This window comes from Heterocephalus glaber, unplaced genomic scaffold (assembly GCF_053883595.1).
Source record: "Heterocephalus glaber isolate CG9 unplaced genomic scaffold, H.glaber_assembly_v1.0 deba00000281, whole genome shotgun sequence".
Taxonomy (NCBI): Eukaryota; Metazoa; Chordata; class Mammalia; order Rodentia; family Bathyergidae; genus Heterocephalus; species Heterocephalus glaber.
In genome coordinates, this window is record NW_028258139.1 from 37533310 (window position 1) to 37559034 (window position 25725).

General features: G+C 34.1%; 1 protein-coding gene across 1 annotated transcript in view; it reads left to right on the forward strand.

Moving 5' to 3' along the window:
• LOC101713955 (UDP-glucuronosyltransferase 2A1) overlaps positions 1 to 19354 on the forward strand; it is a 42368-nt gene extending 23014 nt beyond the window's left edge. Inside the window, exons 3-6 of the mRNA XM_004871721.3 lie at positions 9125 to 9256; positions 10757 to 10844; positions 11289 to 11508; positions 17405 to 19354. Coding sequence (XP_004871778.1) covers positions 9125 to 9256; positions 10757 to 10844; positions 11289 to 11508; positions 17405 to 17684 — 720 coding nt within the window. The 3' untranslated portion in view covers positions 17685 to 19354. The remainder of the gene's footprint in view (positions 1 to 9124; positions 9257 to 10756; positions 10845 to 11288; positions 11509 to 17404) is intronic.
• Positions 19355 to 25725: the final 6371 nt, after the last annotated feature.

The window sequence follows — 25725 nt, forward strand, 5'->3', positions numbered from 1 at the left end:
GTATTGAACAGGGCAGGTGATAGTGGATATCCTTGTCTTGTTCCTGATTTTAGTGTGAAGGTTTTCAGTGTTTGATCACTTAGTATGATGTTGGCTGTTGGTTTTTCATAGATAGCCTTTATTAAGTTGATATAAAGACCATGTATTCCAATTTTCCTCAGGGTTTTTGTCATGAATGGATGTTGAATTTTATTGAATGCTTTTTCTGTATCTATTGAGATGATCATCTGTATTTTTGTTTTTGACTCTGTTAATATAGTGTATTACATTTATGGATTCTTGATATCTATTTTTAATCAGCATTTTATCATGAAGAGATGTTGGATTTTGTCAAAGAATGTCTGCATCTATAAAGAAGGTGGTGTGATTTTTATCCTTCATTCTATTTATGTATCATTTATAATTATTGACTTATATATGTTTAATTATCTGTACATTCATAGGTTGAAACCTATGTGGCTTTTTCTTGCTTGCTTGCTTGCTTGCTTCTTTGCTTGCTTGGTTGCTTGCTTGAGTTCTTACTTGGTTTGGTATTGGAATAATGTTGGCTCCATAAAATTAATTTAGAAGATTTTCTTCTCTTTTTATTACCTGGTTAATTTTGAAAAATATGATGTTATTTCTTTTTTAAAGTTCTGGTAAAAAAATCAAGCTTTAATTTAATCAGTTTTTCTAAGTTGGTAGAATGTTTATTTCATCAATTTCATTTCTTGTAATTGGTGTTTTTAGATCATTTTTAATCTTCTTGATGCAAATTGTGTAGGTCATATGTGTCTGCAAATGTAACCATTTTTTCTAGCTTTTTTTGTTTAACTAGAGTATAAGTTCTCAAATACCTTGAAGTAATTCTCCAGATTTCAGTTGTGTCTCTTGTAGTTACACTTTTTTTTTCATTTCTAATTTTATCATTGTGGGTCTTCTCTCTTTTGGTAAGTTTGGTTAAAGTATTTCAATATTATTTAACTCTTCAAAAATCAACTCTAAAAATGATATGAACACTGACCTCTTATTTTTAATCTCATTTTTGTTAATTTCATGTCTGATTCTTATTTCATTTTTTGTTCTGATTTTTCTGTTTGTTTTTTTCTTCTTTTACTAGGCTATTCAGATACTTCATTGCATTATTCATTGAGAATCACTCTATTTTTCTAAAGTAGGCATTCATAGCTATAACCTTCTGCCTTAGAACTGCCTTCATTATGCCCAACAGATTCTGATATACTTTCTGTCAATTATAGTTTTATTCAAGGAATTTCTAAAAATTCTTTGTTGAGGGGGCCAGGGATTTAGCTCAGTGGTTCTGCTGCCTGCCTCACAAATGCAAAGTCCTGATCCCTGCTACCAAAAAACAATTCTTCCTTGTTTTGTTTAATGAACCATTGAAAGCTCAAGTATAGTCTTCTATTCCTTCTATGTAGTTTCTACAGTTTCTTTTGCCACTGTTTTCTAATTTTACTGTATTATTATCTGATAACATGTATAAAGTATTTCAGTTTTTTAAATGTAAGGAGACTTGCTTTATGGGCTACAGTACGGTTTATTTTGGAAAAAAGTTTCATGGACTTCTGAAAATTATGTGTGTTCCACTGTTGGATGAAAGGCAACATAGGTATCTGTTCAAGTTGTTTGATTTATAGTATAACTCTAATATTTATTTGGTAATTTGTCATCTGGTTCACCTGTTTCTGAGATGAGACATTCACATTCTCTCACTATGATGGTATTGGTGTTTCTTTTGTTCTTTTTTTTTTTTTTTTGGTACCAGGGATCAAACTCAGGACCTTGCACTTGTGAGGCAGGCAGCAGCACGACTAAGCTAAATCACCAGCCCAGGCATTTCTTTTTATATGGAGTAATGTTTGTTTCAGGAAATTGGTTGTGATTTATATTTACAATTGTTATCTCTTTTTGGTGAATTTTTTCCTTACCTATATATACTGAGCTTCTTTATCTTTTCTGACCAGTTTTGTTTTGAACTCAACTTTTTAGATATAATTATAGCTACTCCTGATTAGTATCATTTTTTATTCTTTCACTAATTTGTTTGTCACTCCAGGTGAAGCTTTTCTCTTGAAAGCCACATATAAATAGATCTTGTTTTTTATTCAATCTGCCACTATATGTCTTTTAATTGGAGAGCTAAGACCATATGCATTAAGTGTAGTTATTGAACGTATAAGCTACTTCTTGTTGTTTTGTCTTTTTAGTGCTTGAGTTGTTTCTGTTTCTTGTTCATTTAAGTATTCTCTGAGTGAGGTGTATTCTTTCACTGGTACTTACACTTATTGTTTTCTTTATCTCTTTTAGGATACTACATGATGCTTGATTGGTGTTTTGGAATTTATTCAGTTTATCTTTATGGTGATAGGTCATATTTCTCCTTTGACTTTGAAGGATATAATGATATGGATTTAAAATTATTTCCTTTCAGCTTTTGAAAAACTTCATTCCAAATTCTCCTAATCTTTAAGTTTCCTGTTAAGAAATCTGCTGTTATTCTGATGGGTTTGTCCTTATAATTGATTTGGGAATTTTATCAGCTCCCAGTATTTCTCTTTTCTCTGAGTTTCTAGCATCTTGACTATGATATGTCATGGAGAGGGGTTCTATATGCTGTCTTTACCTGGGCATCTATCTCAGTCCTAGCTTGGGAAATTTTTCTGCAATAATTTCAGTGAATAGTTTTTTTATGCCATTAGCCTGTATTTGAATACCATCATCTAGCCCTATTATCCCTAAATTTGTTCTTTTAAAGCTGTCTAGGATCTCTGAGATAATCTTTACATTATTTCTTGTTCTATTTTCTCTTATTATTACTAATGGAATCTTTTAGTATATCCACTTTGTCTTCACATCCTGATACCATTTCTTCTGAATCACCTGGCCTACTGCTAATATTTGCAATTGAATATATATTTGACTTATCTCACTTTTCATTTCCAGGATGTCTGCTTGATTCTTTTTTCTAACCTCCAAACTCTGTCTCTTTATTGGAATGTCTTTTGTATCCTGAATTGTCATCCTCATTTCATTCAGCAGCTTATTTGTAACTTCTTTGAGCTCACTGATGATTTTTGAGAATTGATTAATTCAGCTTCTTATTTGTCTCTCCTTTGACCTCATTGATCATTTTAACTGATTTTAACTTGTTTTTTTAATTCACTAAGTTTATTGGTACATTTTAGGTAGACAATATGATGACATTCATCATTGGGAATTTGTGCCTTTATATGATATATCTTCGTTCTTATTTTTTCCCCATTCTCCTGCCCTCCCTTCAACCCCTCCACCCCTCCCTATTTACAAACACTTTGTTTTCTTTTTTTCCTTTTCTCATATTTATTCCTTTCTCTTCTTTCCTTTCCCTTACCCCTTCCACTTCCCCTTCCCCTTTGGACCTTTTCTTCCTATTTCATACTATTTATTATACATTTTGATCCTAATTTACACTTTCAGTTTCTCACACCAGAGAAACTATTTGGTATTTACACATGTGTGTCCTATTTATTTCACTTAAGAGGATGGCCTCATTATGCATCCATTTAGCTATAAATGTCTCTAGTTTCTAAATCTTTATGGCTGAGTAGTACTCTATTTTATTTAAAAAAAAATCTTTATCCAGTCTCCAGTTGATGGGCAATTGGGCTGTTTCCACAACAATATATTTGCACCTATGTGTATAATGGCACAGTTTGTAATGGCTAAAACTTAACTAGGTTTTAAAAAATTATTTAGAGCTTTATCTGCTTCAGTATCTACGGGGCCAGCTTTTTTATTTTTGATTTTTGAGTGTTTATGTTGAAGTCTGTAGATCTCTGGTACTACTACTTGGGCATTTCTTTTGTAAGTGCCTTTTTCCCTGTGATACACTATTGGCTCTTTGCTCAGTATGAAAATGTTTATAAAACCTGTTCAAAGTATTAGGCTATGTCCCTAGTATTGCATTCTAAGGAGCAAAAAAGGACCACTAATATCAACATACAAAAGGACCAACCATATGTCAACATATAATTTAAAACTTGTTTTAAAATTCTCTATTTTACTAATCCCCCCAAATGAAGAACTCATTAGTAATGTAGAATAGGCTAAGAGAAAGGATAAAAAATTAATAACAAGAATGGTAAAAAGGGGAAAGGAAAAAGTATAGGTTTTAGTGTTAACATTTATATATTATAAAAGACAGAGGAGAGAGGGGAAGTTTGAGAGGTTATATGAAGGGAAAAAGTATAAAGAATGGAATATAAATGAAAAGTGAGTTAAGATTGAGCAAAATTGAATCAGACTAATAAGCTAGCAAAAATACCAAGTTATGAGACCCAAGAAACAGCCCATTCTGTGCGAGAACTTGACAAATGTAGGTAAGGCACTGTAGTAATTATAAGTAATAAGAAACACTCATATACAGTTAAATAAACATATATACCTATTGGCAGGGAGATATGGCAATTGTTATGCACAATTTTTTTGTTTTATATATCAGGGCATCCCTTCCGACCATTTTCTCCTCAGACATTTGGTTGTACAATTTTCATACATAGCACATTGGGTATTATTTGACATAATTAGCCTGGGTGTATATAATTTGACAGCATTTTTAGGTTTACAACATGAAGCATGTCCCCAATTATAACTATCTATATAAGTGAGATATTTTTCTTGGGATGTACTTGAACAGGGTATAGAGTCGTATTAATTCTAAAGAGGTGCACACCAGAATGAGGCAACTTCCCAATACATGATGGAAATTTACATCAACATCTAGACAGAATTCAGACAAATTAAATGAGTTTGCCTATTGAATCCACACATTTTTTGTGTGATCTAGTCCTCTTGGGGGCAATACTGCCAGTGTCCCAGAGAATATTATCATGAAGGTGAAACATCTCCAACCTGCTCCAATCTTAGCTTTTGGTCACCTGGTTGGCTGATAACCTTCCATTTGTCCTTTTTGACATCTGTGGGGGGTTCTGCTTTCAGATGGTTGTGATGTATCCAGGCAGAATGTCCAGCCACCTTCACTGCCAAGGGAGTTGACAGTTGCCATATCTCCCTGCCAATAGGATGGTTTTATACCTGTGAAAGAATAACATTCAATTACATCCCAGTCAATTTAACCAAGACCCATTGCTGCTTGAGTCATCTAGCTGTGATTCTACCAGATAGAACTGATTTGATTTATGCCAATACAACTAAATGTTGGTCACCCTATACTGCACCAGGATATGATGATGATGTAGGTCTGTTGACAGATGCTGAAGTAATAACTATGATAGCATCTTTTGTTGCCTTGCCTTCTATAGGAGTCCATGCTGAAAAGGCAGTACAGAAATTAGCATGCAAGGTGGTCAAAGAGTTAAATGCTACCTCATCAGCCTTGGCATTAATTAACCAAGAGTTACAAGGACAGAGACAGGCAATCTTAGATAATAGGGCAGTGATAGACTATTTGTTGCTCTTCCACCACCAAGGTTGTGAAAAAATAAGAAATATGTGTTGTTTCAATCTTACTGACAACAGTCCAAAAAGTCAAAGAAAAGGTAAAACAATTGGAAGACTTGGCTCAAAGGGTACATAATGAAGATGGCTGGGACTTGTTCCAATGGCTAACTAAATGGTTGCCCAATCTACAATGGTTAAAACAACTTTTTCTCATCCTTATAGTTGTGTATATATGCTTACTATTGTCATGCTGTTGTATACAATGGATGCCTACGTTTATACATAAGATTACTTAAGTTGTAAAATCAGTGGGGAATGTGGGACTGCATAACTCTGTAATCATAAAACTCCCCTAGCCCCAACTGTGATTGAATGTGAGTTAATAGATAAAGATGCTTGTTAGTTCCGGGACACTAGATAAGATCTGTATCAGCTATAAGGTCCCAAAGTAAATTACTCAACTCTTTGTTCCAAACTGATGTTCCGGACACCGCTATCTATAGAACAATCTACAAACATCTGCTGGCCATCAGTACTTGTCAGCTGACCACTAACCTTTGTTCCTCTTCTGTAAATTTCACCTGTTAACTTCCCCTACAGCCCCCTGTAAAAAGAGCCTCGGGCTCTGAGCTAGTTGTCTCTCTAAGCTACTTTGCTTTGGGAGTGCCGTCTGGCCAGACCAAGGTCTGTTTTACTTTCAAAAAACAAAAAACAAAAAAAAAAAACCATATATACTCACCACACAAAGCAATAAAATAAAGAAAAATAGATTTTAATGATAATATTCATGTACAAGAAAAGAAAAGAAAGACAGATTTGAAAGGTGAAGAACAAAATGAAGAGATGGAGAGGAAATGTAAATTGAAAATAAAAGAAGATATAAAGAAGTTGTAAACACTTTTGTACATACCTATGCCCCCAGGAAAATACAAAGAGAAATACTAAAAGCAAAAGTATTATAAGTGAAAACCCAGCTACTCCCCCTCTAGATATCTTTTTAAAAGAGTTAAAGACATCATATTATAGTGATACATCCACACACTTGTTTGTAACAGCACAACTCGTAATAGCTAAATCTTGGACACACCCTATGTGTCCATCAACAGTTGAATGGATAAAGAAAATGTGGTATTTACACAAATGTGGTACTACTCTGCAGATGAATGAGTTATTTGTAGATAAATGGATGCACTTTGAGAACATAATATTAAGTGAAATAAATCACACACACAATTATCACATGGTTTTGTTTATATGAGAAACTCAAAGTATATGTAAAGAGCAAAATAAAAGATACAAAATAGAAGTAGGAAGATAAATCTTTCTCAAATGAGAAGGGGAAGGGAGGAGAAAAAAATTAGATGAAAACAAGAATTAAGAAGTGTTATGTACATGTACCAACACCCCACGAGGAATATAAACATGTATTGCACACATGTACTAATTAAAAAAAAAGCATTGATATACTTGCTTGTGGTGCTATTTATATTGTAGTCAACTCTTGGATGTTGTTTTCAAAATCATTTCATGTTTTAGTCCACTTGTTCCCCACCGTATCTATGTAGCTGTGAAGTAGGATAAGTCAGTTAGAGCAGATAGGAAGTTGAACTCTGCCCTTGTCCATGTTGTGAGTATTGGGCTAGGTCCACCAGAAGTGGAACTTGCTCCCATCACTCAACTTGATCTTTACCATTCCTTGAAAGAGGGAGCCAGAGAGCACAGGCTGTTCACTTAAACTGTTGCTTGTGTAGACTGTAGGGAAGTCCAGAGTGTCCACCAAAGCTCTGTACATATCCAGACCATACTTTTGGAGACATGGCTGTCTGGTGTCTACTTGCTTCTGTGTTTACTCTGAGGCCTTTGAGCAGATCAGAGTGGGGTGGGTATGCAGGGACTGTGTTTCTACTAGAGGCCCAGGTACCCAGGCTTCTGGGCCACATCCAGTCTCATACCATCTGACACCACAAAACCCCATCTGACTGAACTCTTGTCTGTCACTGTATTCAAACTTCAACTATTTTTTTACTGTCTCGTCTCACTACCAAATTCTCCCCAGCCCAGTTTGGTCTCTCATGATCTAGGGACTGAGGTCTTTCTCTCAATCTTGTGACTGTAGTTTTTACCATGTTACAGTCATGCTTTTCCTGGACCTTATCTATTAGGACATATGCTGCATGATGTAGCAAGATAACAGCTTGAAATTATAGAAAATGTAGGGATTTTCTGAGCCTAAGTAGGAGTTATGCTAGCTGTGTTTCCACACCAGTTCTGGAGTTCATGTCCTGTTTGCTGTATAGAGGCTGAGGCAGTAAGGGGGAGATCCAAAGGTGGTTTGTCTAAATTTGTAGAGGAAACATGGAAATCATCACTCCTCTCAGTGTTCACTACACTACACTCTGATCTGCTATCTACCTAGGTTGTATCTCTTTCCACCTGGAGAGTCAGCTTCATAAAAATATGTTGAGATTTTCCTTTTACCACTGAACCAAAGTGAAAACGATTCTCCCCCATTGAGCCCCAGTTCTTTCAGTGCTGGAATATCTTGCTTCAGGTCATTTACTTATATTTATAAACACCAAGACCTCAAAGTTCCCAACCTTCTCAAGTTGCAATCCCACAGTGTTCTATCTCCTTACAGAACAGAAATTGACTCCTTCCTTTCTGTAAGGAAAGAGATTACTGACATTGATGACAGATGACTGAAACTTGAAGGGTGATGAGCACCTAAATTCAAGATGCTTCTGTGTGAACCAAAGAAAGCAAGTCTTCAAAATTAGTGGCCAATTTTTAAAATTATGTGTGTTTTAAAACTGGAGCTTTACTCTTCGCAATGACTTCTGAGTACAGATTACCTGGAGCCCTCCCTTCTAATGATCTCTTCTAATAGCGCCTTAAGCTTGGATCAAGGATCTTTCTTGTACTTTCTCCCAACAAATACTTCTATAAATTTGCAAACAACTCTTATAGTAAGGAAAATTAAATCCTAAGTGTAACAATTCCATCCCCCCTTAGAAAAACTGCCCCTTATTTCCTGTTCATTTCTGTAGTGATTTGATTCCATGGTTATACTTGTAATCACTAATTGCTTATTTTACATACGTTTAATAAACATGTTTTCTCTTAAACTAGGTGGTTTCACATGTCAGAGAGCAGAACCTGTCTGTCTTAGTTCTTTTCTTATTGCTGAGACAAAATGTCTGGCACCCACAAGTTAAGTAAGGGAGGAAAGGTTCATTTAGTTCACAGTTTGCAGAAGTTTCAGTCCATAGTCAGCTGGCTCTAAGGTAGGGTGACATAACAGAGGGGCATCACAGAAGAGAAACAGTCCATGTCAGGGCAAGGCAGGCAGAAGATAGCAAGTATCAAGCAAAGGCAGCAGCAGAAACAGCAAAATAGCAGCAGCAACAGGAACAGCAGAAGCATGCATATTTCCATCCCTTTATATTCCATCTATGCTATCTGTCTTTTGAGTGGTGCCACTCACACCCAGAATGAGGCACCCTTAATCCCAGCATCAAATCCTAGATCCAGCCATCTCTGAAGAGCCCCACCTATGAGTGCATGAAACTTTCAGTGGACATCTAAACATAAGCCACAACACTGTATAATGATTTCTCCCACACTTCTTTTCACTTTATCCCCCTAAGATGCTGCAGCTCTTTAATAGAAAGAATTATGTCTGCAGGAAATGGAAGAATTTGTCCAGAGTTCTGGTGAAGATGGTATTGTGGTGTTTTCTCTGGGGTCAATGGTGAAAAACCTCACAGAAGAAAAGGCCAATCTCATCGCCTCGGCCCTCTCTCAGATTCCACAGAAGGTCAGTGCAACCTCTGGCCCTGGTGAGCAGCTTTTCATTAACTCTAGAGACTGTAGCAAATAGTACCTTTTCCTGGATGACTTTAAAACTCCCTACACATGGATCATAACTGTCATAAACCAGGAATGTCATAAATAAAAATGTATCTAATATTAAAATGGCTAGTTCAGTAACATGTGATCATTTGCCACAATGATCTTATCACACTGGCATTATTATAGAAACTTACTTTTGTGATAACTTGTTTTTAATGGAATAGTGATGAAAATATTAGGTCATTCTAAATATTTTGACTGGCACTAACTAACTACTCCTAGAAGTTCTGAAAGATAAAAAAGGAAAAGAAAGAAATTATACATTGAATAGAGGAGAAATACTCAAAACTATAGTCAAAATTTCAGAGTTTTATATTGTCAAAGTAAAAATTGATTTTAAAGTAGAAGTCTAGATTTACTTATTCTTTCTCAATTGAATATTCTAAAGTTAAAAGGAGTTAAAATTCTAATATAATTGTCAAATAATGTGCTTTTTCTAATTTATGCTATTTAATGAACCTAAATTTGTATTCTATGACTCATTCTACCCATATATTTGTTAAATTCCATACATTGTATACAGGTAAATATTATAATTGTGTACATTAAAATTTAGGAGATTTATTCACATGCTTGTTATTTTAAAGCTTTCTGCCTTTTAGTATGGAATCTAAAGGTTGTCTTACTTCCTCAAGAGAAAAAATTATGTAAAATTCATTAGAATCTTAGCAAAATACCTTATTAAAATGGAATACAAGCAAACTACCTAATTCTGTCCAATTAACTAAAAGGAAGGAGAGATACAGGAGAAGGAAAGAAAGCAAGAAACCAAGCAAGCAAGAAAGAAAGACAGAAAGAAGGAAAAAAGGGAGAGAAAAAGACAGGGAGAGATAATGGAGAGAAGAAACGAAAGAGAATGGGTGGCAGGAAGACAGAGAAGTGGAAGAAGAAGGAAAGAGGAAAAAGATAGAAGGAGGGAAGAAAATACAACCAGAAAAAAAATCACAAAACTTAATTGTAAAATTTTTTGGAAAATCAACCATTTGATAGCAAATATGACTAAATTACCTTTAATAAATAAATTGTATAGCACACATATTTTTCCTCATGTCTTAAGTCCCTATATGCTGTTTTGTTTTTCTTTTTTATTTGCTATTTTTCACTTAAGGCCTCATTCCTAATATCTTTTCCATGAGAAACATCAAAATAATAACAGTATGCTTAATAAATGATATCTATAAAAATAATAGTACTGTTCTCAGTAGAGTATTAGTACATCCTTTTCAAATAAGTAGATGTGAATAGTCCAACTATGTATCTTAGTGTTTGCAAATCACTACTAATATATCCTTCTCCCAAATATCACCAGAAGTGTGATGGTCATGTGATTTCTAAATAATTCTCAACATTAGCACACACAACATTTCTGTTTTTGCTTGCACAATTACAGCATTGTCTTCCACAGGTTTTGTGGAGATACAAGGGAAAGAAGCCAGCCATGTTAGGACCGAATACTCAGCTGTTTGATTGGATTCCCCAGAATGACCTTCTCGGTAAGACCATGGGAGGAGAAGAGCTATGCAGTCGGACAGCAGATAAGTTCAGTAACTGTTTCAAAGCAAATTAAAACTCTTTAAAAGCATTAAAAACATCTAATAACTTGAACATTTCACATTTGACATCCAGCTTTAAAAGGCACAGTTAAATAATTGGCCATTAATTGTATTGATGTATACTTTCTTTGGTTCACACAAGAGCATCTTCAGTTAAGATGCTCATCACCCTGCAAGATTCAATCACACATAAGGCCCCCCTTACAGAGCAGAAAGAGTTAAGTCCTGCTCTTTCTGGGATAACACTTTTCCAGGGTAACAATACTTCTGTAGAAAATATCTCCTTTTTCATTGACTGATGGAGTGTTTTTTGTCTTTTTTGTCCCTGAAATTCTTCTAATGTGCTGTATCTTTACCCATACCCCCTTTTCACTCTATTCCTAGGTCATCCCAAAACTAAAGCTTTCATCACTCATGGTGGAACTAATGGGATCTATGAAGCTATTTATCATGGGATCCCTATGGTGGGGGTTCCCATGTTTGCAGATCAACCTGACAACATTGCTCACATGAAGGCCAAAGGAGCAGCTGTGGAGGTCAACATGAACACAATGACGAGTGCAGACCTGCTCAATGCCTTGAGAATAGTCATCAATGACCCTTCGTAAGTACTGCTGCCTATAAAGGCTGACCTTCCATTAACTGTATTTTGCAGCATACTGGAAAATTTGAAATGTTTCATACCTTTGTAATTGGATTACTTTCAAATAATGTAATAATAGTGTAATATGACTGCTATAGAGTCACTTATTTAACCTCAACTGCTGAAGTGATTTTCTGATATTGAAAGACAAAAAAAATAACTAAAGGGAAAGGAAAAATATGAAAAATGGAAACAATGTCTCTATAAATAGGCAGGGGTGGAGGAGTTGAAGGGAGGGCAGGGGAATGAGGAAAAAATAAGAACCAAGATACATCATGTAAAGGTACAAGTTCCCAAGGATGAATGTAATTGTATTATATACCTAAAATGTACCAATAAACTTAATGAAAAAACTTTAAATGCTATATTGATTATATGATATTTTATATATATTTTTCTGAGCAATGTTTAATTTAAGAAATAAATATTTACATGTTAAAAAAAATTAGTAAATACAATATGAAAGTGATAATGTGCCTGATGTTGATCATTCTAAAATAACTATAATTCTCAGCATTAGATAATGGTACTGAATACTGTTTTAAAATAATAGTTATTTCAGAATGATTGTCATATATTTCAAGATACTATAGAAATCACTGTTCAGTAGAGGACTAGAGAATCAAGAGTTTCTCTAATTCTTAGTATGATATTTTATTTTTCAAAAATATTGATCTTGGTAATGAATTGATTGTATCTAGTTATCATGTTTCTTTTGTTAGATATGAAAGTAGGTAAGTTCCATTATTTCTTTAACTCCTGTGCATAAAATATTCATTGAATTTTATTATTGATTTTAAAATTATTGATACAAGAAAACATAATCATAAACAATTAAAATTTCTAAGTATACTAAAAATTATTTAAAATAGCTTTCTATTAACCTTAGACATAATACTATCTCTGAAATTATTTGGCAACACAAAGTTATAGTGCATGATATATCCATATGTTATTACAAAGCATACTTTATTTCTGTTTGAATTCACATGTACAAATTAATTTGTCAAATATATGTATTCTCCAACTTTAGAATCTCTGTAAATAGAGAAAAACTTGAACAAAAATCCAATTTGGAGAAACAGGATTTTAGTGCTAGATTCATTTGCCTAACATGCATAAGGATTATGAAGAGATGTCACTGTTGTACCTCACTTCTGTTTCACTACAGCTGAGAAATAGGACATCTACTCTTTCATTATACCAAAAGAAGTATACCCATGCAATAACATAATCTCTGGCGTGAGGTATATTGTCTCATACACACTTGCAAACATAGGCCATATTTCTTTCTCTCAATCCTAACTGCGTTGTCAGAGGTGGTGAGCCAATCCCAGCACCAAGGAGGAGGCTTCCAGGTTGCCATTTCACCCTCCTCAGCACAAAGGAAGTGAGCCTCTCCCAGCACTCAGGAGTTGGCTTCCAGGCTGCCATACCACTCCCCTCAGGACAGAGGAGGTGAGCCACTCCCAGGGCCCAGGAAGAGGGTTCAGGGTCACCTTACCACCTGCAACCCCCCCCAACCATGTCAAAATGCGAAGGCCCATTACCAAGTCTCAAAAACAGACTTCCAGATCACCTAAAGCAACCCCAAAGGGAAATGAAATGGAACACTCTGATACTCAACCACCTGGACTCCCTGAACTGGCAACAAAAGAGGATCCTGAAAAAAATGAAAACAGAAATAATTTCTCAGATAACAGAAGAGATTGTGCCCATAGCACAAGACATGATTAATAAATCTAGAGAGGACACAGATAAAAAATAGAAGAACTGAGGAACGTGATGGAATCCCAACATAGGAAACAAAAGCAATCCATTAAACAGATATGAAGAGATTTCCAGGAGATTAAAAACTCCATTGAAAGCATGTGCACCAGAATGAGCCAATATGAGGACAGAATTTCTAATATAGAAGATAAGATTTCAATTAGTGACCAGGAAAAGAAAAATTGCTTTAAAAGTGTAAGGGACCATGGGAAATCATTCCAGCAGCTGCTACATGATGCAAATAAGAATAACATAAGACCAATGGGAGTTAATGAAGAAATAGGAGAGAGTGCCAATGACATAAAAAAAAAACTGTTCACAGAAGTGATGGCAGAAAACTTCCCAAGCAGGGGAAAAGAATTTGACATACAGATAAGTGAGGAATATAGGACTCCAACTAGCCTTTGTCAAAAAAATATACACATAAGCATATAATTGTTAAGACTCCAGAAACCCAACAGAAGAAGAAAATTCTGCAAGCAGTTAGAGAAAAGAAACAAATCATATACCAAGGAAAGCCCATCAGAATCACAGCAGACTTCTCAATGCAAACACTCAAGGCAAGAAGAGCTTGGAGTGACATATTTCAAGTCCTGAAGGAAAACAGCCTCCAACCCAGATTGATGTACCCTTCAAAACTATCTTTCAAAATTGATGGAGAAAGAAGATACTTTCATGACAAAGAGGACCTTAGGAACTCTTTGAATACCAAAGTAGCACTCCAAAAAATTTTAGACAATATGCTAGGAAAAGACAGTGAGGATCACAACCCCAGAAAGCCCAGCAGAATGAATCCATTGGGTGTGATAAGAAATTAAATGCAAAGGGGGAGAATCCAACAAAAAGAAAATGTCATGATGAAAAAAAGGAAGAGTAGCTGTCCTCTTTGCAGATCAAGTGAATTTCAAAGCAAAATCTGAAACACTTCTGGTCGCAAGAATTTCAGATAAGGGATACTCAACTTGTATGTATAAATGTATTGCGAACATGTGTTTTCATTCCTCTTAAGTAAAAACATAAGAACAGAACTGTTGGTTCTTAACAGTAATACAAGAAATTTCTATATTGTTTTCCAAAATGGTCTTAACATTTTACATTCACATTAGCAGTATTAGACAGTTCTAACTGGTTCAAACCTAAGCTGACATTTGTTCTTTTAAAATTTTTAACTTCCTCTCCCTAATGAGTGTATATATAATACAATCTTGTTATTGTATTGATTAGTATTTTTCTGGTTCTAGTGTTGTATACATTTCCTTGTGCTGTTCTGGCTATTTATCATCTTCTTGTGTCTACTTTTTAATTGAGTTGTATTAATGATCTGTAAGTGTTCTTTATATATTCTGGTCTTAGTTTATATGTATTATAAATGTGGTCTGTTTAAGGACTGCTTTTCATTTTCTTAATGATGTCATTTAAAGTTCTAAATTTTGATGGAATCTCATTTATCAATTTATTTCTTTTATACATCATGTGTTTTGTATCCTAGGAAATTCTTGCCTACTCTAAATTCATGAACATTTTCCCTTATAATTTATTCTTTATAGTTTTATAGCTTTAGCGTTTCATATTTAGGTTCATAGATCCATTCCATTTATTTTTATGAATGGAAATAAAGGGTTGACGTTCATTTTTTACATAAGGATAACAAGTATTCTATTGCCATTTGCTGAAAACACAGTCTTTTTCTCTGCTTTTAAGTTGAGTTTACATTCTATAAAATATTAATGTTAAATAGTCTTTCAATATTCAGTGGGCCATATATGTGTGGTACTATTTCTAAATTCTCTGTTTTATTCCAGTTATCTAAATGTCTTTTCTTACACCAACACTGCCTTGATTACTGTAGCTTTAGAGGAAGTTTTAAAATTAGGTAATAAATGTCTTCCAACACTGTTCTTTTTTTCTCTTTTTACTTTTGTAGGTCCTTTGTACTCCTACATAACTTTCAAATTTCAATATTCAATTCTCCATTTATAGAAAGTATACATAGACCTGAATTTTTACATATACCTTGTGTTTTCTAATCCTGCTAAATTCAGATACAAGTTCTAGGGGCTTCTAGAAATTTCCTAGTATTTTCTCTGTAGATGATCTTTTCATCTACATATAAAGATTTTGCTTCTACCTTGCCAATCGTATCTATTTGTTTCTTTTTATTGCCAGACTATTTTGCTTTGGGACTATATTTCAAAATTTAATGGACAGAGGCAGAGTAGGCATATCTGCCCTTGTTCCCCACCTTAGGGAGAAAGCATTGTATCTTTTCCATTCATATAAGGCATTTTTGCTGGAAGTATCTATTGAGAAGGTTCTGTTCTACTTCTAGTCTCCTGATAGCTTTTACAATGAACACCTAAAAAATTTAGTCCAATACTTTTTCTCCAACTACTGACAGGATCATATGGCTTTTTCCTCTCTTCTGTTAAAATGATGACTTATGGGGGTGGATCGCCCAATGCTGAACCAACACTGCCATCCCTGTAATAAAACCTCTTTCTACATACTGCCAGATCTGATTTCTAATAGTTTGTTTTGTTAAACAAATTTTTATCTATGTTCATACTTTTTTCTTCTATTATCTCCATCCAGTTTTAGTATTAGCATAATATTGATTTCCTAAAATGGGGGAAGTGTTCTTTCTTTTTTCTGCTTTAAACGTTTGATATAATTCATCAGTTAAAATGTACATGAGCCTGTTGTTGTCATATAGGTAGATTTTTAAGCTAAGAATATACTTTCTTTAATAGGTGCTATTCTAATTTTATATTTCCTCCAGAGTCAGTTTCATTAATTTGTCTTCCAAGCTATTCCTTAGAAGTTGTCAATTTATTTCAAAAAAGATTTTTGTAATATGGTTTCTATATCCTTTTGAATTCTGTGAAGTCTGTTGTAATGTCCTCTAAATTTTGATATTATAATTAAAACAATGTGTAATTGATATTGTGTAATAGGAAAAAGAAGTCTAAAGGAGTAGGGGAAGTGGGAAGGGTAGGGGAAAGGAAAGAAGGGAAAAGAAAAAATATGAGAAAAGGAAAAAAAATGGAAAAAAGTCTTTGCAAATAGGGAAGGGTGGAGGGGGTAAAGGGAGCTCAGGGGAAGGGGAGAAAGTAAGAACCAAGATACATCATGTAAGGTACAAGATCCCAGTGATGAATGTAACTGTATTTTACACCTAAAATGTACCAAAAAACTTCATGAAAAAAAAGAAAAAAAGATCCTAACTGCATTGTGCCAGCACCAGGACATCTCTTTCTGAACCCCTTATCTTATCTCATCTAGATGAATCCAGTAGGTATCCCTTGCTAAAGTCACAAATAAAAGTGAAACCTGCTACTTCTAGCAGTTATCAGGAAACTTGAAGTGAAAACATATCTTGCTTTTAATTACATAAATTTCTACTCCATGCTATTTGAGAAATAATTATGGATCTTAACTCTATCACTATTGCTAATATAATTTCTAATTGATTAGGAACTATAATTCTGTAAAGATATTTTTATTTACTTTATCAACTAAAAGTTCATATACTTGAATACTCCATTTTTGTTAATTATCCTACTATTTTCATTCAGTGGTGATCTTGCTGATAGAGATATGTTTTTTGTTACAAATGTATATAAAGGAGCAATTATCACAGTACAAAGATCTCAGAACTGTACAATTACTCCTTAATATTTACTATATGTGCTGTGTGTCTGTAAAGTGAACTAGTCAGATGTTAATGGCCACAATATGAACGTTTTAAATTACATTATTCCATAATTTTGAATCATTCACCATTGTGAAGTTGGAACAGTTCTGGATACTATAGTTCATATATCAATTTTTAACAGAAAAATTAGGCCATACTTTCACAACTGGATATATATTTTCCTATGTGTGCATTTGACCACATTGTGTTAAGAACACATTTCTTCTACGTATTCCTTTTTTCAACCCTTAAAATCCTAAGCAGTTAGCAAAGCTAATGCAGTAATTGAACTTTTTCAGAATATGTGCTTGACCTTTGACCTGTGTAATAAATAACATATGTCACATAATTCCATTCAAACAAAAACCATTTTTTTCTGTTTTTCCCTCCTAGTTATAAAGAGAATGCCATGAGGTTATCAAGAATTCACCATGACCAGCCAGTGAAGCCCCTGGACCGAGCAGTCTTCTGGATTGAGTTTGTCATGCGCCACAAAGGGGCCAAGCACCTTCGGGTTGCAGCCCACGACCTGTCCTGGTTCCAATATCACTCTTTGGATGTGATTGGGTTCCTGTTGGGCTGTGTAGCAAGTGTTGTATTCTTGGTCACAAAGTGTTGTTTGTTTTCCTATCAAAAATTTATTAGGAAAGGAAAGAGGATAAAGAAGGAATAGATCTTTCTAACTTTAGGAGTCTTAAATTAGGCAATCCCATTAATTCCAGCCAACCTAGAAAGAAAGTCTAGGTTCCAACATGATCATTAACTAGTATGTCCCATTCTTCCTTTGTCTTTTGCCCTGGTTTCTTTACCAGGGAGCTATTAATTCTAAATACATTCTATTCATAATATCATTAAGGTTTTTTTTGTTTTTTATTTTTGTTACCAGGGATTGAATTCAGGACCTTGTGCTTGTGAGGCAGGTGCCAGAACCACTGAGCTAATAAATCCCTGGCCAAATATCATTAAGTTTTAACTTTGAATGATATGCTAAGAATATTTGGAATCCTGGTAAAGGCCCACAGGGTATATGGAATTTGATGAATGGAGGGAATTCACAAGAGTCAGATGCCCACTTCTCCACAGACCATACAATCAAAGAGCCACCATCACAGGAGATTGGTTTATGAAAGGAGGAGAAATGACTTCTTTTTCAATAAAAATAAACTGTTTAGCTTGCTAAATGTTATAGGAATTAGAATATTAATTTACACAGTAATAGTGCATCACAGAATGAAAGGTCTGTCTCCATAATTTTTTTTTTTTGGTACGGGGATCGAACTCAGGACCTTGTGCTTGCGAGGCAAGCTCCAGAACTACTGAGCTAAAGCCCTGGCCTGTCTCCGTAATTTTTATTGAGCACATTTAGATAATCACAATCTATTTTCCTACTCTTTTTCAACAATTATTATTGTGTACTCTCTAGTGAGTTGCAGATTTTGGGTCATTAAATTTCAAAAAATAAATCAATAGAGTTTTGTTTTCAAATACAATATGTTAAAGTTGAACAAATCATCTGTAAAGGAAACAACAAAGAGAAATATCAAGGAATATGCAATTTTGTGAAATTACTAACTCATAAAAATATCGACCACCTTAGTGTTAATTCATTATATTTAAAAATCAGTAGATAGGGGAAAGGAAAGAAGGTAATGAAATTAATACAAGAAAATGGAAACAAAGTCTTTGTAAATAGGAAGGAATGGAGGGGTGGAAGGGAGGGCAGGGGAATGGGGAAAAAATAAGAACCAAGAGTGATTATGTAAAAGTGCAAATTTCCAGTGATGAATGTCATTATATTGTATACCTAAAATGTACCAATAAAATTAATTTAAAAATCAGTAAAGTATAATTCATAATCAATATTTATAATAAAAATTTAATTTTCTGCCCAGAATAAAAACTTATAATTTGATATTGTGGCATGACTTTCCCAATCTGCTTTGCATGAATTTGATCAGTTAATTGCTGTGCTAAGAATACATTAGCCTAATATTTTGACCAAGAATATGGTAAGAAATGTTGAATGTGAATATTTATCACTTTAAAACAATAATTAAGGCAAGTACTCATATTTTAATCAGTTTTTATTACTTTAATAAATACACATTCTCCTGGTGCCAGCTCTCCCATGCAAGTCAATGGAAGGGTAGCTTGTAAAGTGGAGTTCCTTGTCAGAGAAAGCAGCTAGATCTCTTGGTGTAAAGCAATAAACTCGACTCAGTATGAAACAACAGAAACAACAAAACAAATATATTATTAAACTTGTTTTATCCTTATAAAGTTATATTTCTAAAATTTTTATTTCAGAATTTGATATGTAATTGAGAAGATAAAAGACATCCATTAGTGTAAAGAAAATTTTTGAAATTCTTATACATTTTTGTATGATGTTGCAAATTACTCCATTTAAAACTAACTATATGACAATGATATATATTTCTTCTTCCTCTTCCTCTTCACCTTCTTCCTCTTCCTCTTCTTCAACTTTTTCCTCCTCCTCCTCCTCCTTTTTCTTCTTCTTGTACCAGGAATCAAACTCAGGACCTTGTACTTTCCAGTCAGATGTGGCACCACTGAGCTAAATCTCTGGCCCCTATATATTTCTTCTTGAATATATACATTTTTTTTTTTGGTACCTGGGATTGAACTCAGGACCTTGTGCTTCTGAGGCAGCCATAGTGCCACTGAGCTAAATCCCCAGTGCTACATTCTTGAATATATACAAATAAATCTTTAGAAAATTTTTGTGAAAATGCATTTATTTACTATTTCCAAATTTTAAAAAGGTGATTCATGTCAGTGTGCTTTGAGTTTTACAATTTTCCCATATTTTGAGTGCAGCTGTTTATATTTACTTTCTGGCCAGTTTGTTTTCCCTTATTGAATGGGACCAAAGAGCTAAAATCCAGCAAAGGAGGACTGGCCATCCATTGGTTTAAAAACTTTGCTCCTTCCTTATCCTCTGGAAGCTTTGCCCATCCACAGAGTACTGCAACATATTGGTTGATACCAAATTCATCAACTCTAAAACAATATGATCCCATCAATGCCTTGAAGGCTTCTCAGAACTTTTCACTGACCTTTGCTATTGAACATAAGAGAATTAAAATTAATTCAAATAATCTGCTAGTTATTAGATGTAATTTTGCCTACATATGACATATTTCAACAACCCAGTTGGATCAGTCATTAAATAGAGAGTAGTGTTTTCCTTAACTGAATTCAGAAACAAGGGAACTGAAAAATACAAAACAGCACACTCATAACTTCCAGTCCAACTAACTCATTATCATATGCATGGATGGAATCATTTCTGACTTAAGAACTACGTCTCCATACTGCATGCCTCCAAATTGCAATAAGGACAAATACATGTTTCTAAAGGAAAGAGTACAGCCCAATTGTTAGGGGCCCCATTCTAAGTTTTAACACCTGAGTGCTAGACTCATACTCTAGCAAATTTTTTTAAAACCAGCATCATATATCAGGGTACAGTTTAAAAATACACTAAATCCTTTAAGATACCACCTCAAATGCCAAAGGTATGTCCTCCTAACTAAAATCTTAAATCGGTGGCATTAGCTAATTAGAACCTGGTGAAATCAGCAAACTTCATGGACATTAGATTTTATTGCATTCCCTTTGGTGTGTGAATATGATTTCTAGATTTTCACCTGTGTAAGATTCATGTCATTAATATTTCCTTGCAATTTTTGCACCAAATTTCAGTGTGTTCTACTCAGTGATTAATACAAATACTGTTTAATGAGTCTGCTCTCTCCTCATAACATCAAATTTGCAGATGTGTTTTCAAAGTCCAGAAATACTTTAGGATTTCTTTCAAAAGTACCCTTTGAGTTCATTATCAGCTTTGAAGTGGACCTCTGCAGTTTTTCCAAACTCTACTTCGTACCTGTATATTAGCTTTATTTCTCTATAATTATTTGCACAGTTACCAAATAGAGTAATATTTTAAACCTTAAATTATATTTATCACTGGTTCTAAAACCTCCAGTTACAAAGTTCATATCAGGATCATCTCCTCAAGCAGACTTTAACATGATGAAATTCTAGCTAACCTGGTCCAGCTGACCCATCACTCTTCCTTCTAGTGTATGGACCACTCCTGCCCCACAAGCCAGAAATCACTCACTCTCAGGATCTTTTTATATCAAGTGGCATGCTTTGGGATACTTTTCCCACTTATTTTCTAATCCTTCAGCTTTCAGATTAAATTTCATCATACCAAAGCTCTCTTTTCTCACCCTGTACAATTCCCTCCCAAAATTAAATATTCTGTTTATCTTCTTTATTTCTTTAGGTAAGCATTACATAATCAAAGGTCAATGTTGAAAAGAAAGGCTCTCATATACCTTTCTTCTCACTGACTCCTTTTACCTGGGCACAAAGAAAAAAATCTGAATCACAAAATAAATGAACACTCATATTTTTTAGATGAACAGACTTCCATATCTAAGAAAGAGACACAGAAAGCAAATAGAAGATAAATGAAAACCTTTGGAATATGATACATTAGAATAACCAGTTAAGTATATGAAGTAAATTACTATTGAACTCTACATCCTGAAAACAGTGCCTGACAAGGTTTTATATCTGATATGGAGGTTTGTCCTGCTGATCCTGGCCTGAGCTACAGAGAAACATAAAGTGAAGTTTAAGATATATAAAACTCCATAAGATTGTTTAATGGAAAATTTTAGCTCCAGTAATTTCTTACAACATTATAGAAAGAAAATATCTTTCTAGACACATTTTACGGATAACGAAATGGAGACATTTTTTCCAAAGTCATAGTGCTACTTAGTGTTTGGATTACCATAAAGAGAAATAGACCAGAGTCAATAATGCTCAATATTATATTAGATATCTCTGATTTATAAATATGTAGGATTTTAAATGGGAAGGAGATGTTCTAGAAGACAGTGGAAATACCCATAAAAGTAAAATATATAGAGAAAGGATTAGTGGAAAGCAGGCCTTAAAAAATGGAATTTCGGTAGAAACTCATTCAACATAAAAGACAAATGCAGAAGAAAAGATGTTTATACTTGTAGACAAGTTTGTAACACTTAAATTAAGAAGCAAACTATTTCATTTCATGCACATACAAGAGAGAACATAGATGAATCACATATTTATTTCAAGTTCTATGTAATCATATATATTTTAAGTTCCTCTTCATATTACCTAAGATATTACATTGACTCAAAACACTATATTCCTCTCTGTCATCACACTCCACATGACAGAACTTTTAAAGCTTCCTGTCAGCCTATGAAATCCATGCCCTGCTATGTTCTTTGTAAAGCTTCCCTTGCTATTTTACTGTGTGTGCACCTATGTTTATGTATCATCCCATTTTACATCTTCAGCAGTAGTCACTACTCAAAGTAAATGAGGAGGAACCCTAAGAAACAAAAGTTATTGTCCTTCCAGATCTAGATATAAGGAGGATCTAAGTATCAAAGTAAAGAAAATAGGTCTCTTGCATTGAATCTTACCTACTGTTTATCACTTTGTTAATATATAGGTGCTATTCCATGCCTCTCTTTGTGATAATACACATAGGCTGAAAATTGAGAGATGGAAAAATAAAGGTAATGCAAAACTATCTCAAAAAAGAGAAAAAGTGTGGCTGTATTCATGTGAAAGAAATTGGAGTAAAAATCAAAATTGTTACAAGAAAAAAGAAAGAATATATAATGAGAAAAGGTCAATGAAAGTGGAAAAGCATACTAAAACATATGAACTGTGGCAAAAGTAGTTTTAACAGGGACCTTTATAGTGATGAATGCCTACATTAAAAGAATAAATAGCTCAGATAAAGTTTTTACTGAAAAAATTACAAATACCAGGTCAAACATACTTAAAGCCAGACAGAAGAAATAATGAAGTTCAGAGTAGAAATAAAGAGACTAACACAATATGAGAAATCAACAAAACTATGAACTAGCATTTCTTGACTATTTCAACAAATTGACAAACATGCCAAAGGCAAGGCTAATAAAAATGAATTCACAACTTAGAATCAAAAATGTAGTAAGAAAAATTACAACTGATGACAGAAAATTACAAAAGGATTAGTAGAGGCCATTCTCTGTCTCTATCCCTCTGTCTCTCACCTGTCTATATTTATATATATATATATATATATATATATATATATATTACTCTCTCTCTCTCTCTCTCTCTCTCTCTCTCTATATATATATATATATATATATATATTATATATATAGCAAGTCACAAACCCAGACTTCCACCCTACCAAAGGCAAATTCTGGGGGAAACATGGTGGAAAAGTCTGATACTCAACCACCTGGACACCCTAAACTGACAGCATAGGAAGTAACAAAACAGATAAATGAGGCTGTAGAAAAATTCAAAACAGAAATAATTTCCCAGATAACTACAGAGATGGCGAGCAGAGTGAAAGACATGATTACAGGCTCTAGAACAGAAGCAAACAAAAAAATAGGTGAGCTCAAATCCATCCTGGAAGCCATGAATGCCCAGAATAAGAAAGAAATGGAAACCATGATTGCCCAAAATAGGAAAGAAATGGAATCCATGAAACAGATTCAAACACATATCCAGGAGATTAAATACTCCACTGAAAATATTCACAGCAGATTAAGGGAATGTGAAGATAGAATATCAGTTATAGAAGACAGGATTGTGGTTAGTGACCAGGAAAAGAGAGACTTCTTAAAAATGGTAAGGGACAATGAGAAGTCAATCCAGCAGCTGCTAGATGATGCAAAGAAGAATAACATAAGACTGTTAGGAATCCACAAAAAAGAAAGAGAAAGTACAACAGACATTAAAAAAACTCTGAACAAAAATAGTAGTAAAAACATCCTAGACAGAGGTAATAGGACATACAGATACAGATACAGATACAGGCAGAGAATAGGACATACAGATAAGTGAGGCATATAGAAATCAATCTAGCCATGATTAAAAAAAAGTACATCTAGAATATAATAGTCAAGATTCCAGAAACCCAACAAAAGACCAAAATTCTACAAGCAGTTAGAGAAAAGAAACAAGTTACATACAAAGGAAAGCCCATCAGAATCACAGCAGATTTCTCAACACAAACCCTCAAATGAAGGAGAGCCTGGAGTGAAGTATTTCAAGCCCTAAAAGAAAATAACTTCCAACCTAGACTGTTGTATCCTGCAAAATTATCTTTCAACATAGATGGGAAAATTAGATACTTCCATGACAAAGAACACCTGAGAAATTTCATGAAAACTAACAGCACTCCAAACATTTTCAAACAATATCCAAGAAAAAGATAATGAAGGTCACAACTGTATGAGGCCCAACAGAGGGACACCACCAGGCAAGGCAAGAAACTAAAGAGAATGGGGGAAAAATAAAAATAAAACAGACAACAACAGTAAAACATCATGACAAGGATGACTCAATATCTATCAATTATAACCATCAATGTTAATGGCCTCAATTCACCAATCAAAAGAAATAGACTCACAGAATGGAGTAAGAAGCAAAATCCAGCAATATGCTATATACAAGAAACACACCTAACTCAAAGAGAAATTCATAGGATGAAAGTAAAATGATGGAAAACAGTTCTCCATGCAAGAATAACCCAGAAAAAGCAGGGCTAGCAATCTTATTTGCAGAAAAATAAGATTTCAAACAAAACTAATTAAGAGAGGCAAAGATGGTTACTACATCAATATGAAGGGAATGACCCAAAGAGGAAGAGATGAAAATCATAAATACATATGCACCAAATACAAATGTCCCCAACTATACAAAACAAATATTAATGGACATGTAAAACCAAATAAACCCTAATAAAATTGTAGTGGGGGACCTCAGTACCCCACTGTCACAAATAGATCATCTAGACAAAAAGTCAACAATGAAATTCTAGAACTGATCCAAGCTATTGAACAAATGGACTTAATAGATGGTTACACTGTGCTCCACCACACAAAATCAGAATATACGTTCTTTTCAGCTGCATATGGGTCACTCTCCAAAATAGACCATATTCTAGCTTATAGGACATGTTTAAGTAAATATAACAGAACTGAAGTTAGCCCCTGTATATTATTAGACCATAGAGCAACAAAATTGGAGATCAATAGCATAAGAAACCACAAAATCCACACAAACACATGGAAATTGCATAACACCCTGCTGAACAACCAATGGGTCACAGAGGAAATTAAAGAAGAAATTAAACAGTTTCTACAAGTAAATGACAATGCCAGTACATCATACAGGGATCTATGGGACATAATGAAAGCAGTTCTATGTGGGATATTCATATGAGTGAATGCTCATATTAGAAAACAGAGAGAGCTCAAATAAACAACCTAATGATGAACCTCAAGCTCCTAGAAGAAGAGAATGACAAACCCAAAGGTCATACAAGAGAGGAAATTATAATAATCAGAGCAAAAATCAATGCATTGAGACTAAGAGAACAATAAAAAATATCAATGTATAACAGAGTTGGTTTTTTGGAAGAATAAATAAAATTGATAAAACTTTAACCAATCTTATTAAAAAAAAGAAAAAAACTCAAATCCATGAAATTAAGAAAAGAAAAAGTGAAGTCACAACAGATCCAGCAGGAATCCATAGGATCTTCAATACCTACTTCAAGAACCTGTACTCTAATAAAATGGAAAACACAGAAGAAATTG